The sequence below is a fragment of the Loxodonta africana genome, chromosome 7, assembly GCF_030014295.1.
Source record: "Loxodonta africana isolate mLoxAfr1 chromosome 7, mLoxAfr1.hap2, whole genome shotgun sequence".
Classification (NCBI taxonomy): Eukaryota; Metazoa; Chordata; class Mammalia; order Proboscidea; family Elephantidae; genus Loxodonta; species Loxodonta africana.
Genome location: NC_087348.1, coordinates 120,293,083 through 120,311,609, shown reverse-complemented (window position 1 = coordinate 120,311,609; position 18,527 = coordinate 120,293,083). Strand labels below are relative to the sequence as shown.

The window sequence follows — 18,527 nt, the reverse complement described above, 5'->3', positions numbered from 1 at the left end:
GAGGTGCACTGGCCAGGAAACTGAGTCTCCTATATGGAAGATGAGAATTCTGTTGAACCACTGCTGCCTCCTCAAGAGAAAGAAAGAGGAAATAAAATGAAAAAAGGAAGAATTAAGCAACATCACATACTGAGAAAAGGATGCAGTGGTAGAGCTGGGATCCTGAGGACACAATCATGTTAGAAAGGGCCACTGGAGAAAACTAGGACTGACAACCAGTCAGCATTTTGTGAAATTATCCAACTATCTATTTTACTCCTAAGAAGTGCAAGTTCTAACTAGCATTTCTAGTAACTCTGTTTATGCCACTGACCTTACCCAGCAGAACGAAAGTACTAGTAGATATATCCATAAAGCAACAAAATCTATACTGTCTGCTCATCGTCCCTAAATGCCAACCTAACCTTTCCTTGCTTTCTAAATCAAGGTAAAAAATTATTTATTTGCTTAAAAAAAAAAAAAAAAAGGCAGGTGGTTTAAAAACCATGGCACACCTTAGAGTCATTTCCTACCAAGTAAATTTAATTTGGGAATCAAACAAGCCCATGCTTTAATATTCACTTATAGCACTTCCGCTTCAATAATTTCTCATTTCTAACAAATATGATGACATTGACAAGAATATGTTAAAGTTAAATCTTAAAAAGTCATTTCCTATTACCTCATAAGGAGTTCCTGTAGTTGTTGTTGTGGTTAGGGGCCATCAAGTTGGTTCCAACTCATGGCGACTCTATGTACAACAGAAGGGAAACACTGCCCAGAAGTTCCTAGGAGGTGCAGACAGTTATGCACTGGGCTACTAACCAAAAGGCTGGTGGTTCGAACCTATCCAATGGTGAAGAAAGGTCTGGTGATCTGCAGCCACAAAAACCCTATGGAGAACAATTCTACTCTGCAACATGCAGGGTCATCGTGAGTCAGAACTGACTCGATGGCAACTGGGTTTGTTATTTCATTACCTCATACATTGACATCATTTTTTCACAGATACACACCTTTTCCAAGTGTTCCCCAAACAGTAGGTCCTCCTATTATCTCTTATGTTGACAATTTTTAATGGGAACCATCTCCCCCAAGTCATCACCAACCAACTTTTAAAACAGCTGGAAGGCTAGTCTCATATTCCTTTGATTCTCCTGTGTCAAAAGTAACCTTTTCTTAAATGCTACACAAAGGCTGGCATAAGTCTCTGACGTCAGCGGCCTTTTCCAACATTACTGATTTAATATTTAAATTGTTTTCATTTTAATTTGCTTCTCCTTGCTATGCCCTCCCACTACCACCTCCACTCCCTCTTTTTATTTGCCGTTTCTTTCATTCTGGCATTTTGAGCAGCAAGGAAATTAAATAAATGAAGAAAATTCTCACCATGGCAAAGTATAATTGATTTGCCCAGCTCCCAGTTGGAAAGGGATAATACACGATGCCGAATACTCACTTCCATTAGTGTCTTATCACCTCCCTCCACACACAAAAACATACCAGTTTTCCAAATGAAATCATCCTTTTCCCTGCATACTAAAGAGAGAACTGAAGCTGGATCTTTCATTTGGCTAAGCTCCAGTACATGTTTACAGAGGAGGGAATACCATTTGGCATGTCTTTCAGAAACTAGCGGACAGTATGCATTGAGAAAATGTCAGAAATCTCCCTACTGGAGAATGTGTCTGATTCCAAATGATGGGGCATCATTCTGTATCTACCCACTTTTTCCCAGAGTTAAGCCAAGATTCAGGGTGATGACTATCAATGTGGCAAGGAACATTTTGTCTGATTTTTTTTCATATCACCTGACACCAAGAACAATCCCAGGATAGTTCCCAGTCCCTCACAAAATATCATACACTCTCCATTAGACCAGATTTAATCAGCCAAATCAGAAAAAGCAACAACATAAAAATAATGTCATGTTTTGCTTTTTTTTTTTTTTTTTGAAGAGCCCTGGTAATGCAGTGGTTAAAGTGCTCAGCTGCTAACAAAAACATCAGCGGTTCAAACCTACCAGCTGCTCAAAGGGAGAAAGATGTGGCAGTCTGCTTCTGCAAAGACATATAACGTAGGAAACCCTACGGGGCAATTTTACTCTTTCCCATAGGGTCGCTATGAGTCAGAATCAACTGGATGGCAGTGGGTTTGGGTTTTTTTTCTATGGGGGGGTGGCGTTTTTTTAAATACCATTTTTTTTTTATTAAGAATGGAGGCTTTTACCATAGAATCTAAAAATTTGAACTAGAAAATCTGCTGTGAAAATATTGTGACTAATTGTCTAAGAGTTAATTATCTTGAAAGAACGCATGTCAAACAAAAGATAGAAAATCTTAGAAAACTGGGGCTTAATTTTCTTCTTTTATACATATACAACTCTAAAAAAAAAAAAAAGGAATTAAATTGGAAAAAAAATGGTAGATTACTAGTTACCATAAAGTTTCTTGCTACTCGACAATTCACTTTTTGAATCCAATCACATTCCCTACAGTGTTATACGTATGTGTGTTTCACTGTAACACTTCCTTCAGCATTACATGTGGATTCTTGAAAATAAAATCAGAACACTGCAGATATGAAGAATGGAGTACTCTGATTAAATACTCCAGTTACATGTAATCCTATAAAGAAATATTCACAGTACCAGAAATATCCATGCTAAAGCTTATATATTCACCTGACCAAAGACAGAGGTCCCTGGGTAGTGCAACCTGTTAAGATGCTGAACTACTAACTGATAGGGTGGCACTTAGAGTCTACCCAGAGGTGCCCCAGAAGTAAGGTCTGCCAGTCTATGTCCAAAAAATCAGCCACTGAAAACCCTATGGTACACAGCTCTACTCTGACAAACATGGGGTCATGCTGAGTCAGAACTGACCTGATGACAACTGGTGGAGATGGCAGTGGCCAAAGACAAAATTGTTAAAATAATTACTTGTCCTGTTATCATCCTGCCCCTTTTCCTCTACTTCAAAGGCCGTTAAGATGAACAAATGTTACCTAACTTACTGCGCTTAAAAAAAAAGCAGCTGCAAGAGATGGCACCTGCACTAGAGAGCCAGGTGCTCAGCAAGTGGTTTAAATTTTCAGGATGACTATCAGCTAGAAGTGGGAAGTCAAGTCCTTGGCTGATCAGGCCCAATCCACTGGGGCTATACTATAAGGATTATCAGATGCTGGCAGAGGTTGCCAGGCTAGTGGAAAAGGCAACACTGGCAGAGCTGCAGAGCTGACACTGGTAGGCAGCAGGTGGGGCCACAGGGAGGCAGACACCTTTCTAGACAGTTAAACGAGCAGAAATTACTCCCTGGACAGCAGGGATGGCTGGGGCAGAACGGGTGGCAATCACAGCTCTGGCAACGAAAGTGTTGGTAAAAAAGATTCAAGACTGAGCCCTGTTCCCTCACCCTTTCTTACCTGTCCATAATAAACATTTTATTGTTTTCTAATATGTTCTGTATGCAACTTAAAATTCTGAATTTTTTAACCTAATATTTCTTTTATACATAAAAAGAAAAGCTTTTCTACCCTCAATATATATATTACTTTGAGAAAAATTGCACTGAACACCAAAGCAACATTGAATATAAGCTTTATTATGACTCTTATATAGTCTGACTAGTGCTAAAAAGTGCTTAGGCATCATTATTGACACAATTACCACCAGGCTCTAAGAAATCTTAATAACTGAAAGGATGTTTGTTAAAGCAGCTTTTCAGTGACTTACAGCTTAGTGATTACTCGAGTTTTCTCCACTCTCGGAGTACCTGGATTCTAACGGTAAGAGGAGGCAGTGCATTTCTAGGCCAGTCTTCTCCACTAGACAGGGATGGTTTTCTGCTCCCCCAGCAATTCGCTCTCTGACCTTCTAACACAGGACAGCCCCTCAATTACTACCTGCTGAAAATGGAAATCTACGGGAAATAAAAATACCGCTGAAGCGCTCTGATTAACCTCATGGTAGAGAATGGGAAGAGAAGAAAATGGGAGTAATCAGCCAGACCAACTTAATTCCACTTTGATGAGTGCCAAGATTCCCATTTAAATCAACATAGACATAACTGCTTTTACTTCTAACGTGCCTCTGAAGCATGACCTTAAAGCACCAGGCTCCTAATCCACTAGTTCCTAAAATTAATTACAGTTCATCTGAAAGATAGTTACTTCTGCTCACTTCAATTCTAATGACTATCAGGACCAAATGAATGGCTGAGGTAATCACACATCCACACCTTTGATTAGGTTGCCCACTAAACAAGCAAAACAACCTTGGTGGAATAAACAGCGGTGAGAAGGAGCTCTTGCGGAATAAACAAGAATCTACATCGAGAATAAACAAGAAACTAAATAAAACCTAGGTGCAAATTTAAATACCCAAAATAGCCTAAAACAATAGCAGTTCTCACTAAAAACTAAAGTGTGACCAAGTAAATAGGGTATAATTATGTAAAGCTTTTCAAATTAGTTAAACATGTCTCTCTCTTTTTCCATCTTATTTAATTCCTTCCCTGAAAAATCAGCCATTGAAAACCCTATGAAGCACAGTTCTACTCTGACACATCTGGGGTCGCCCTGAGTTAACTGGACAGCAACTGGTATGCATGTTATGTGCCACCAAAAACTCTAGTAGCAAAGTGGGCCAAGAACATACACAAAAAAAGTAGAGACTGGCTTAAAGTGAAAAACCAAGTGGATCAAGGGAAAGGTGTGTCTGTGAAACAACAAATGGAAGGCAGAGATGCCTCACCTTTCTAAGACATTTCAGTGTGGGGGTTGAATTTAGAGTTTTCTTCCATTATAAACACTGTGGTGCAATGGATCACTTTTGTGTGGCCTTTCTTGCCATGGTCTTGTAACTCCCACCCAAGTGATTGGGAGGGGCTGTGTGATATGGTAATTGTGGCTCACCAAAGGGATTGGTCAGTTTGCCATTCCACTGGGCTTGAAATGAGCCACTTAGAGGTGGGGAAAGAAAAGATCCCATAACTACCAAGGAAGAACAGCCAGGAGCCAGCATGTCCTTTTGACCCAGGATTCCCGTGCTAAGAAGCTCTTGGACCCAGGAGACAGAGAATTGTAACACTAAAGATAGCAAGACCTGAAAGCAGAGACTTGGCAGCAGGAGACGGCCAGGGAGAGACGTGCCTATGAGCACAGCAGGGAGGAGGCTGTCCTGATGGAACAACTATATCCTGAGTGTTCCTGAACCTGAATTGTAACCTGTTACTCCCCTAATAAATCCCATAATCATGAGTATGGTCTGTGAGTTTTGTGTGGCCGTTGCAATGAATTATTGAACCCAGCAGAGAAGTAGAGCGTGTGGTGGTTTGGAGTCAGAATAAGTAAAGATGGCAGAGAGAAGAGGCATGTGTGACTTTGCCTTATAGGAATCAGCCTTGGACTGTTGATCTTGATTCTCCTTCCCCCTTGTGAAGAGAGAGATCAGACATCATCTCCACGTCACTTTTACAGCTGGCGTCAGAAGCGGGATCCTTTGCAATGGCTCCAGACTCACGGAAGCATGGAACTTTGTAAGAAAAAGAACAATGAGACTTGGGAAGTGACACTTGATTCTTAGATGATTACTTTGGTTGTTGTTACCTTTAATGGCTGAGAGCGGTGTTATGCTGTACCTAAAGGGAGAAAAGCATGGAGCCAAAGCCAGGCCAGATGAGCAGGATGATCGATAGGGGGCTACAGGCTACTGGTTCCACCCAGCCAGAGCTCCAAGGCCATACACATATGAATGGGAAAATAGTTAAGGTATGGAGGAGAGAAGACACAACTGGAATGTTTTAAAATAAAGGATTATGTGTTTAGGAGTCTGTGTTTAATTGAATATATGGATATTGAATGTTTCTCCTACCTAGTGTTGTAAAACAGACCTAAATGTATGATAAAAATGAATACCGGGTATTATAGATTACAGAGAATATATAACTCTGCCTTCAGCCAATACTTGATTGGATATGCTAAAAGGGAACTAGGATTTGCTCCAGGGAAACACAGACAGTTTGAATGCAATAGCCCTGTGTATACCTGAGCCCCATCAGAACCTTTCAGGAGCCAGGAAATTTGCATCTGAAAAGACATGCACAACTACCTAGAGCTGCTGAGAGAAACGGAGATTAGTATTTGAAGGAAGGACCTACAGAAAAAAAAAAAACGTGACTGGCTTTTTGAATTTCAATCAAGCAGTCTGCTGTTGGATGTATCAAGGCAGGAAAAGTTAGTGTCCTTCATAAGGAGCCCCGTTCCAGGACAGGAAGTAAAGGGAGCCAGCAAGTAGGCGGCTTCGTCTGCTCACTTGTGGTGACCACCTGGGTCCACTTAATGAGTTGAAGTGCAGCAATGAAGACATGGGCTGAGTTTGGACATGTTCCATTACCACCCATTGACCCAGTCCATGGGGGCTAGGGGTGAAAGAGTGAGAGGAAGGGCTGGCCAGTCAGAAGTAAAGGGAGTTGTGATAACACCTGAAGTTTTCGGGTTGTTGAGTATGAGCTGGTATAGACTGCTGCAATTTGATGGCTTGCTCTGGACTGGACTTCGCTTATGAATGCAGATGCTCAAAATTCCAACCAAAACAGAAGATTCTTCAAGACCAAGGAACATGCTTGTCTCCTCAGAGTACTGGTTTGATAGGCACAGGCAATTTAAACACTGGCTATTGAAAATAGGGGGAGATAAAGGAATGAAGTGGCTGGCTTACACACATTCATGAGTGTGCTTACTTTCAGAGAGAATCCCCACTGAACAGTTTCCTCTTTTCCTGATGTGTCTGGGGAGGGGAGTGGGGAAGATGTTGATAGGATTATATGATTCAGTTGTTCAGTTGTAAACGTTGATTTTTAACGGGGTTAATTGTGACTGTAAAAACTCTAACCGTAGAAGCATTAAGATTGAAAGAGTAGATAAAGAGGGAGGCACTGCTGGACTGGAGTACGGTGGCTGAACCTAAAGTCCCTTAAAGGTTTTGCTATGCTGATAACCTCATGAGGCTCAGAGTAAGGGAATAATCTTCTCTCAGTTAAATTTTATCAGATACCAGAAAGGATGAAGCCAGATGACTTTTGGAGAACCTGACCAGGTCAGATGGACAACTGCAGCAGACCTGAATGTGCTTTTTGCCCTGCTGAAGGACTAATAGTTATGGCTGTTTTGGACTGGTAAAATGACTGGGAGGGGGAAGTTACCCCTCAAGTATGAAAGAACCATGGCTAGAAAAGCCAGGGGGTGGCCTGCAGTGCAATGAATAGCTTTGGGTGGCCTTTCTCACCGTGGTATTGTAACTCTCACTCAAGTGTTTGGGCGGGACTGTGTGCTAGGGTAATTGTGGCCCACCAAAGGGACTGGTCAGTTTTGCCATTCTGCTGGGCTTGAAATGAGCCACCCCAGAGGTAGGAAAGGAGAAGATACCACGATCACCAAGGTATACCAGCCATAAGCCAGCACATCCTTTTGACCTGGGATCCCTGCTCTGAGAAGCTCTTGGACCCAGGAGACAGAAAGCTGTAACACTAAAGACAGTGAGACCCAGCAGCAGAGACCCGGCAGTAGGAGATGGCATGGTGGGCTTCCTGGTCCACAGACCAAGAAAGCTCAGTACCTTTGGGCAGAAGCCAACCGCCAGGGAGGGGCATGCCTACAAGCATGGCTGGGAAGAGGCTGTCCTGATGGAAGAACTGTATCCTGAGTGTTCCTGAGCCTGAAATGTAACCTACTTCTTCCCTAATAAACCCCATAACCGTGAGTATGGTCTGTGAGTTCTGTGTGGCCATTGCAATAAATTATCGAACCCAGCAGAGAAGCAGAGAGTGCCACGGGAGGGACAGTTGGTATTAGAACTGGTAAGATGGAGAAGACAGGAGGCATAGGTGACTTCCGCCTCATAGGAATCAGCCTTGGATTGTTGCTCTTGATTCTCCTTCTCCCCTGTGACAGGAGGGATATCAGAAAACACCTCCATGCCATTTTTACAAACACTTGCTCAATCCCCAGATCACTAGTGCATCATAGCCCTGTACTCCACACTGAGATCTGTGGACACTCTTGAGAAATTTTGTGCTTCATTCTTGATAACGCCTGCATATTCTGCATCATCTTACAGCGACTGAAACTTGATACAGTTTCCTCCTTATTTGTGTTATGGGTCACTAGCACCAGGAACTACTGCTTCCAGAACAGAAGCAAAAGGTTTTGGGGGAGAGAGAAGGCTGTCACCAAGGAAAGGAGATTCTGAAGAAATGCAGCCCCGATTGAAAAAATCAGCGAGAAAATGAGTCGCCAACAACACACAAGGTAGTATCGGCACTCTGTGTGAGAGGAAATTTAGTTTCAGGAAAACCTCATCCATTAATTAAAGGTAGTTGATGAGTTTTTTATTATTTTGTTGTTGTTAGGTGCCGATGACTTGCTTCCGACTCACAGTGACTCTACGTAAACCAGAATGAAACGTTGCCCAGTCCTGTGCCATCCTCACAATCACTGCCGTGTTTGAGCCCATTGTTGCAGCCACTGTGTTAATCCATCCCATTGAGCGTCTTCCTCTTTTTCGCTGACCGTCTACTTGACCAAGCACGACATACGTCTCCAGAAACTGCTCCCTCCTGATAACATGTCCAAAGTAAGTGAAACGAAGTCTCACCATCCTAGCTTCTAAAAAGCATTCTGGTTGTACTTCTTCCAAGCCAGACTTGTTCATTATCTGGTCTATTCAATATTCTTCACCAATACCATAATTCAAATGCATCAATTCTTCTTTGGCCTTCCTTACGCATTGTCCGGCTTTCACATGCATATGAGGCAATTAAAAATACCATGGCTTAGGTCAGGTGCACCTTAGTCCTCAGAGCAGCATCTTTGATTTTGAATAGTTTAAAGAGGTCTTTTGCAACAGATTTGCCCAATGCAATAGGTCATCTGACGTCTTGACCGCAGTTTCGGTAGGCATGGATTGTGAATCCGAGTAAAATGAAACCCCTGACAACTTCAATCCTTTCTCCATTTTTCATGATGTTACTTATTGGTCCAGTTGTGAGGATTTTTAATTTATGTTAAAAATCCTTACCGAAGGCTGTAGTCTTTGATCTTCATGAGTAAGTGCTTCAAGTCCTCTACACTTTCAGCAAGCAAGGCTGTGTCATCCGCATGTCACAGGTTGTTAATGAGTCTTTCTCCAATCCTGATGCCATGTTCTTCATACAGTCTAGCATCTTGGATTATTTGCTCAGCATACAGATTTAGTTGTACTTTTACAATATTGGTTTTACTGCATTATTTATAGCTAATTTGTAACTGATTTGGTTTTAAGATTACATGAATATTACAAGCATAAAAATTATGCAGTTTCATGCTGTGTATACTTATTTAACTATCACAATAAATAATTAAATCTATATTAAAATCCGTGAACATTTTTTCTTCCCTTTAAAAGTTTGAGAAACAAGTTTAAGAAACACTATCCTAAATGCTTAAGAAAAAGGTCTGGTCATCTACTTTTGAAAATCAGCCAGTGAAAACCCTATGGATCACAACAGTCTTATCTGCAACTGATCACGTGCAGGACTGAACAGCATTTCATTCTGTTGTGCATGGGATCCCCTTGAGTCAGCAGCTGACAACGACATTTTAAACCTCCTAAGTTAGACAAAGTACAGTAGAGGAGCAGTCCTACCCTAAAGAAAAGAGAGGAAGGAGACAGTGATAAGGAAGAAGAGCCAAGATACTGCAGGGCAGAGTGGAGAAAAGAATGTTTATATCCTCTTCCCACCCAGTCAATTCAATTCAGTGAGTACAATTCTGTCTACCCTTTTGGTTTTTTGTTTTGTTTTTCTACTCTTGCAAGGACAAAAAGCTCATTCAACTTAAAGTTGGTTCTTTGGATTCAAAAGTATAAAAAGAAAAAGTAAACAGGAGATTACTTGAGAAATACACTTTAAAATGTTTCTTTTCAGTACGTGTGGATAAGATGAAAAAAGGAGGAAATCAATAAGCAAAGATAGTCTATGATTTCACAACTCAAGTTTTAAGGCTAGTACCTGTTAAATGAACAAAGTTCATTAAATAATACTTTGCACTGCGTCACCTGGGTTCCTTTTGAATTATGCAGTATGAACTAAAACCCGATACATCAGCATCAAAAATATTCTCACTAGATGTCTATAGGGACTGTAACAAAATGAACGAATAACCCTAGTGGTAATTAAGGTATTTGATAGATATCTGATTTGACGTGAGGTAGAAAATAAAGACACTAAACTCACTGGGTGGGGAATAAAGAAAATCCCCAAATCATTACAATACAGAGAGAAAAAATGCTTAAATTCACAGAAAACAGTGAGAGTTAATACTTTTGGTGACAGGAACTTGAACCAAAACCTTCAGTCTGAAATGACCAAAAATAACGGTACCAGGCTTCAAAATAATGGAGATCGACAGCAACCAAAATTTCAAGTCCTGTGGAATGGGGCCTCAGGCTGCTCAAACTTACTTCATAAATGATGGTAATTCTTGGCTTTGGTGAACCCATGCCATAACAGCTAATGAAGTAGACTTCCTTCAAACCACCAGCCTGCCGAGCATCAGCATCTGGTGTCAACTGGGAATAAACCTCCTGTCAATAAAAATAAAGACCCTAGAGCTTAACTTGGTACAGCCCTCATCCAAATCAAAAAAAAACACTACTGTCGAGTCGATTTTGACTCACAGAGACCCTGTAAGTACAGAGTAGAACTGCCCCCATAGGATTTTCAAGGAGCTACTGGTGCCAACCTTTGCTTAGCAGCCAAGCTCTTAACCTCTATGCCATCAGGGCTCCCTCATCCAAACATCATACCTAAATTTGATCTTAGGACAACAGAAATCAAAAGCTCAGTATAGTGGATACCACAGCCTCCACCAGCTTGAGCCCAGAACTAGATGGTGCCCAGCTACCATCACCAACCGCTCTGCCAGGGATCACAAAAGAGGGTCCTGGACAAAACAGGTGAAAAATGTAGAAGAAAGTTCAAATTCACAAAAAGACCAGACTTAGTAGTCTGACAGAGAGTGGAGGAACCCCTGAGACAATGGCCCCCAGACACCCTTGTAACTCAGAACTGAAGCCACTCCCAAAGTTCACCCTTCAGCCAAAGATTAGACAGTTCCACAAAATAAACAATAACATACATGAGAAACATCCTTCTTAGTTCAATCATGTATAAGAGACCAAAAGGGCAACACCCACCCAAAAGCAATGACAAGAAGGCAGGAAAGGACAGGAAAAACGAATAGATGGAAATGGGGAGCTGGGGTATAAAAGGAGACAGTGATGATTGCAACCAACGTCACAAAACAATTTGTGTATCAATTGTTGAATGAGAAACTAATTTGCTCTGTAAAGTGTCACCTAAAGCGCAATTTAAAAAAACTTAATAAAGTGGACAAAACACTATGGGAAACATCAGGAAACCTGTTTTCAGGCTTTGCTCTATCAATAAATACTCTGTGAAAATGAACCTATCATTTACTTATCACTTAACATCATGGGGTGATTTGTTTATCTTTAAAAGGAGAATAAATAACAACTACCACCTGAGTACTTGGAATATACCAAAACAACATGATGAGTTCCATAAAATAATCATTTTACATTATACGCTTAATACTCAGACCAACCGAGAGAGGTGGGGCTTATCGTCCTCTTTTTACAGAAAAGGTGGGAGCCAGAGAGGTTAAACTACTTGCCAGTTCTCATGCAATATTTGGCAGTAACAGAATTTAACCACAGGGTATAGGTCAATTCACTTAACTGTCATCCTTTTTGTCAGAGTGGGTGTGAATATTAAGTGCAAGCATTCAGATGTTAAGCACCTTACATACATTACTTAAAACTGAAAAAATCTAGTTCAGTATCTTCATTAACAAAGACTCATCCCAAAAGTCTACTAAAGAAACCTACATCTTGAACCACAGATGGAGGAGGATGTGTGTGTGAGTCCTGCTGGTACAGACAGTCATGCATGTATTAACCAAGAGACTGCATGCAAAAACCCCCATCAAACAAATTATTAACAAGAGTGGAAACAGTATGAGATACTTAGAAAGGCATTGCGGATTGGCTTTTAATGAAGGTTATATTGAGAAATAATTTAATTATTAACAAAAATATCAGCAGAGTGCTAAAAAGAAACCTGAAATGGATAGTGGATAAACCAGTTGCCGTCCAGTCAATTCTGATTCACGGCACTCCCATGTGTGTCGGAGTAGAACTGTGCTCCGTCCGGTTTTCAATGACTGATTTTTCAGAAGTAGATCACCAGACCATTCTTCTGTGGTGTCTCTGGGTGAGCTCAAACCTCCAAACTTTCGGTTAGCAGATGAACCCGTTAACCTTCTCCCCACCCAGGGACTCCAGATAGTGGATTCCAGATGCCTTGAGTTGATTCCGACTCATGGCAACCCCGTGTGTACGCCTATCGAAATAGTTAGGTATCGTGAACAGAAGGGCTTAAAGTTAGGAAATGTGGAGGCTTCCTCAGGCAGGGAGGAAAAAATAGTCAGGAGGGTCAGAACTGCAGGAAGAAGGCGCCCTAAGTGAACCTGGGATGAAACTAGGCAGCCTTTAAGGCCTTCCAGATACACTCCTCCCCTAGGAGCCCTGGTGGTGCAGTGGTTAAGAGATTGGCCGCTAACCAAAAGGTCAGCTGTCTGAATCCACCAGCCACTCTTTGGAAACCCTACTGGGCAGTTCTACCCTGTCCTATAGGGTCCGACTCTGCGTCGGAATCAACTCAACAGCAACAGGGTTGGTTTTTGATTGCACAGTAACTTAAGCTGTTAAAGTTGACAACAAGCAGAATGCAGAGGAAACTGCAGAACACCTGGCAGTTCCAGCCACAGTCTACTTGGCATGTAGCAGTCTGGGATGGGAAAACTCTTCCAGAAGAGGTATCACGCTCCAGACGGTAGTCCAGGAACTTCAACCAGGGTTTGCAAACCTGTGTATACACAGGGTGGAAAAAAGTGCTAATAAACCATATTTTTCACAAATCACGGTAAACAACATTATCAGTTGTTGTTGTTGTTGTTGTTGTTGTTAGGTGCCATCAAGTCAGTTCCAACTCATAGCAACCGTAGATACAACAGAACAGAGCACTGCCCAGTCCTGCACCGTCATCACAGTCGTTGTCATGCTTGAGTGTGTTGTCGCAGCCACTGTGTCAATCCATCTCACTGAGGGTCTTCCTCTTTGCTGACCCTCTACTTTGCCAGTCCCTGGAGAAGGACATCATGCTTGGTAAAGTGCAGGGCCAGTGAAAAAGAGGAAGACCCTCAACAAGACGGACTGACACAGTGGCTGCAACAATGGACTCAAGCATGACAACGACTGTGAGGATGGCGCAGGATGGGGCAGTGTTTTGTTCTGTTGTACACAGGGTTGCTATGAGTTGGAACCCACTCAATGGCACCTAATAACAACTACTTTACCAAGCATGATGTCCTTCTCCAGGGACTGACCCCTCCCGATAACAACTCCAAAGTATGTGAGATGTAGTCTCATCATCCTTGGTTTTCAGGAGCATTCTGGGTATATTTCTTCTAACACAGATTTGTTTGTTCTTTCGGCAGTTGTCATGGACTGAATTGTGTCCCCCAAAAATATATGTATCAATTTGGCTAGGCCATGATTCCCAGTATTGTGTGATAGTTCATCATTTTGTCATCTGATATTATTTTTATAAGTGTTGTAAATCCTACCTCTATGATGTTAATGAGGTGGGACAGGCGGCAGTTATGTTAATGAGGCAAGTCTCAATCTACAAGACTGGATTGTGTCTTGAGCCAATCTCTTTTGGGACATAAAAGAGAAGCAAGCAGAGAAACAAGGGGACCTCATACCACCAAGAAAGCAGCATGGGAACAGAGCACGTCCTTTGAACCCAGGGTTCCTGTACCAAGAAGCTCCTGGTCCAGGGAAGATTGATACAAAGACCTTCCTCCAGAGCCAACAGAGAGAAAAAGCCTTTCCCTGGAGCTGATGCCCCCAATTCAGATTTCCAGCCTACTAGACTGTAAGTGAATAAACTTCTGTTTATTAAAGCCATCCACTTGTGGTATTTTTGTTACAGCAGCACTAGGTAACTAAGACAACAGTCCATGTTATATTCAATATTCTTCGCCAACACCACAACTCAAAGGCATCAATTCTTCTTCAGTCCTCCTTATTCATTGTCCAGCCTTCCAAAGCATACGAGGCGACTGAAAACACCATGGCTCGAGTCAGGCGCATCTTAGTCTTCAAGGTGACATCTTTGCTTTTTAATACTTTAAAGATGTCTTTTGCACCAGATTTGCCCAATCCAATGCATCATTTGATTTCTTGACTACTGCTTCCGTGGATTGTGGATCACCATCATCAGTTGTTGTTGTTGTTGTCAGGTGCCATTCAGTCGGTTCCAAATCATAGCAACCCTATGTACAACAGGGTACAACAAAACACTGCCCAGTCCTGTGCCATCCTCACAATCACTGCTATGCTTAAGCCCACTGCTGTAGCCACTGTGTCAACCCATCTCATTGAGGATCTTCCTCTTTTTCGCTGACCCTCTACTTTACCAAGCATGATGTCCTATTGACATTGTGACCATTACCAGTACTAGCTTCATATTCAGAAATTAAGTGAATAAAGGCATAGAACATATTTTCTTTACCCTGGTTAGATAACATGTGATAAGTAAATATTTTAGCATTTGGAATGGATAAAGTAAAAAAGGATTTAGGAGCACACTTATTTTCTACTCTACCCAAAACTCCATCATTACCACTGATACATGCTCTAAAATACAGATCAAATGCTAGTGTTGTCTCGGTTTCAGATACATACACATCCCTATCATGTTGTTACTGACTTTGCACTTGACATGTACAAAGATGTTTGCCCTTACAGACATCCTTGAGTATTGTCAGACTACCCAAGGCCTCTCCACTTTATGAAAATACCTCATTCACTCAGTTATCCAATCCCATTGCCATCGAGTACATTGCAACTTATAAAGATAATCCTATGGAGACCCTACAGGATAGAGCAGGACTGCCCCATAGCGCTTCCAAGACTGTAATCTTCATGCAAGCACTGCCACACCTTTCTCTTGCTGAGCAACTGGTGGCTTCAAACCACCGAACTTGCAGTTAGCAGCAGAGCCCTTTAACCGCTGCACCACCAGGGCTCCTTCACTCAGTTACCAGAGGCCAGAAATTTCATGGCTCTGTTTCAGTGGCTAAAGCATTCAGAAACCTCTATTAAAATGCAAATACCTTCTGGGAAAAGTAACAAGTTATGCCTTATCATTTAGTCATTCAATTCTCAGGAGTGAGAAACTATGAGTTTTCAGATACTCTTTTAGGTTTCAGTAATTGAAAGAGAAGATAAGATGCTGAGAGTGCCAGAGGGAGGAAAGAAAAGCCGGTCAGGAAGTATATAGGAAAGGAGGTGGGAGAAGCCCCTGAGGGCAGTCTTTGCCTTCAATAGACCTTGAGAAGTTCTGATTTGCCTTAAGTCACTGAACTCCCGTCCCCAACCCCCGTGATTCCACCAACAACTGATACACAATGCAAACCACACATTAAGATGCCCAGAAAACTTGAAAAGCGATAAAACCTACTGGTCCCATGTTGTTCAGTCATCTTATCGAATGGCAAAACTGCAAATGTGTATTAAAAAAAAGAAAAAAGCCAACTCAATGATTGTAGCCAATGAAGAGTCACTGATACACGTAACTAATATTTTCTTGCTAAAATCAACTAGCCTAATTTTACCGTTAGACTTAAGCTTGCTCTCCCCTGAAAGGCTTTTTTATAAGTGTCAAAACTAGGCACAATAACTTTATAAAAACGAGCAATAGTTCTCAATACATTTCCAGAAACGTTATTCAAAAAGATGACTTTGAACGACTTTCCTCAGGATGTACTCCAGTGCCCACTGGCAGAACTGCCCTTCTCTGTAGATATGGAAGTAAATAAGCAAAGAACACCTAAGAACAAACTTTGTTGGTCACCAGCAGGGGAGCTCTTCAGCTTTTGTCCCCAAACCCATTCAAACAAAAGAAGCTCCTCCGTCCCACCCCTCAGACCCGCACCCCGCGGGGACCCTCCAGACCCTGGCGCCCTTCCCGGCCCCGCCAGCCGACTTACTCCTCAGCGCCCCGATGAGCAGAGAGCCGTCTTTAATGAGCTCCTTGATGAACTTGTTGGTTCGCTCCAGCTCAATCTCATGACACTGCAGGCGCTCTCTGAAATCCGGGCTGTCTAAGTAGGAATCGCTGAACTCCAGAGTGGGCAGCCCCATGGCACAAGCACTGCCAGCGGCGGCCGGGGACACGTCCCCGCCGGCGGTCAGGGCGAGGGCAGCCGGCGACCGCGGCTGGCGCTGAGGACGCGCGATCTCGGGGAACGCGCCGGGTCGCGAGGAGAAGGCGCAAAGGAAACGGGCCGCCGCGCGCCGCCTGCGCCGAGTTCCCGCGGCGCGCGGACGCCCCCAAGCTCAGTCTTCTTCCCCCGAGGCGAGACAAGCGCGGGCGACCGACCGAGGCGCGGGGCTGCTCAAGTCGTTGTCATCAGGACGCATCGTCGCTCCGGACACTGAGGCTGCGAGGCTCCGGGCCGCGGCCGGAGCAGGAAAGTTTCTCTCGCGTCGCGCAGACACTTCCGGCAGCTCCACTCTGCTGCCCTCTTGACAGTCGTTTGCGCTGTGAGCCACAAGCCCCCAGCAGCAACTCCGGCCGGGCCGAGGAAGCCCTCCCCCTCGGCGGACGCAGGCTCAGAGAGCTTGCAAATCGAGCCCGGGCTCGGGGACCCTCCTCCCAGCCCTCGCTTTTCCACCCCCCCGCCACCCCGCCCCTTCGCCTATTTACCCTCCTGCCCCCACCCACCGTCAGGCAGTGCGCTCCGGGGCTCTCCGCGCTGCTGCGGCGCGTTTGCGCTCCTGCCTTCGCCCGGGGCGTTAACCCTGTCCACTCCTGGACGCCCGGCTCCAACTCGCCCCCAGAGACACTTCGAGGTCCTCCGCTCCACCAAAGGATATCGACTCTCCACCCCTCCTCCCCACCACCCACTCCCTACGAATTGTCTGCGAGAGAAAGCAAAGTTAGCTTTCCTAAAAGTTTGGAATGTCTTGAAGCCTGGGAGGAAGATCCTACTTTCTAACTTTAGTTTAGATTTTACTTAACACTTCTCCACTGAATGAATATAAATTCCAGGTTGAAAGTTTTTCTGTTTCCCATCCCTTACTTCATACTTTATTGATTCAAGAAAGGCAAAGTTTTTATAATTCAGAGGAAAAGCTTCACAGGCCTTGTTTTGTTCTGTTTTCCAAGCTGCTAGGAGGGTGGGAAGATTTTAGGTCGTCTTCATTCCTCAAATATGCACTTCAGGCTTAGGTCCTTCTACTTCTAGAAGAATACCTATTTGAATCATAAATACTATTATCTTTTATAGGCACCTGGAGGAAATTATCCTACAGATACGAAGATTTTTTTAATTGTCGAAGTGGTCTGCAGTTCTGAATGAATAATTTCTACCAAGAGGCAATTACCCCTTCCCTGGTAGAGGTTCACTTAATAAATTTCTCCTGCCACCATCTATAGGATTTTTGAGAACTCGGTTATTTTTCTTAAGGATCTGCTTTTAATTTCTGTGTTTTCATTGCTTTGTCCATTTGAACCATCTGTTAAAAAGCTCTACTCGACAAGGCATGGGAAAAATTCCATTAAAGTCCTTTGCATTTTTCCCAGTTAAATTTCAGGGATTGTCAAGATTTTAATTTCAAATGGCTAAAAGAAAAAACAAACAAACAAAAAGAACATTAGAAATAGCACGTAAATCTTGGACTAAGACAGATAAAATGATTTTTATAGTATATTTGATGGCTCAATTGAAATTCTTCTGGGCCAGAGATTGGACTTAAGAACTCTCCGTCCATATTATTCCTCAACATATTGGCAAAATAGCCAACCGTCAATGAGGCGGTTGGAATCATCTTAACCCCAAGTATCTGACTTATGTCTGTCAGTTAAATACTCTTCATTTGGGGGCAATAATGCTGTTTGCCAGTTAATGATGCAACATAAAAAGCAGTAGGGCTATTTTTCACCTAAGGTGATTTTACACTATACATTCAGCCTAAACCAGTCAGGCCAAATAGTTTCCTTTGAACTTTTGCCATGTTACTCCTCCAAAAAATTAAATTGAGGCCAATTGCTCAGATATGCAATAGGATATAATTTAACAGTCTCTTCCTGTTTTTCATTAAATCAATGTCCTGTGGTTAATTTTTAAAAAATGCATCAGCAGTCTTTGATAAGCAGTGTTTAATATGTTGGATGTCAGTTTTCATTTTTCTTTGGAAGTCTTACATGCCAGGACAGATTTATTCTAGATTCTAAGATGTGGGTGACTGTTTACCCATCCACGTATGTAACTGCATGGTTTATGCTTACTGCTACGCCGGTAACATCTGTATGAAGAAGTGATTTATATAGAAAGATAAATAAAGCAAGCGTAGT

At 42.7% G+C, this 18,527-nt stretch overlaps 1 protein-coding gene across 2 annotated transcripts in view; it reads right to left on the bottom strand.

Moving 5' to 3' along the window:
• ARHGAP42 (Rho GTPase activating protein 42) overlaps positions 1–16,816 on the bottom strand; it is a 321,321-nt gene extending 304,505 nt beyond the window's left edge. Inside the window, exon 1 of one of the 2 annotated variants that reach the window (XM_010595411.3) lies at positions 16,159–16,816. In XM_010595411.3, coding sequence (XP_010593713.1) covers positions 16,159–16,312 — 154 coding nt within the window. In that variant the 5' untranslated portion in view covers positions 16,313–16,816. The remainder of the gene's footprint in view (positions 1–16,158) is intronic. The other variant, XM_003415595.4, reaches the window with a different exon arrangement.
• Positions 16,817–18,527: the final 1,711 nt, after the last annotated feature.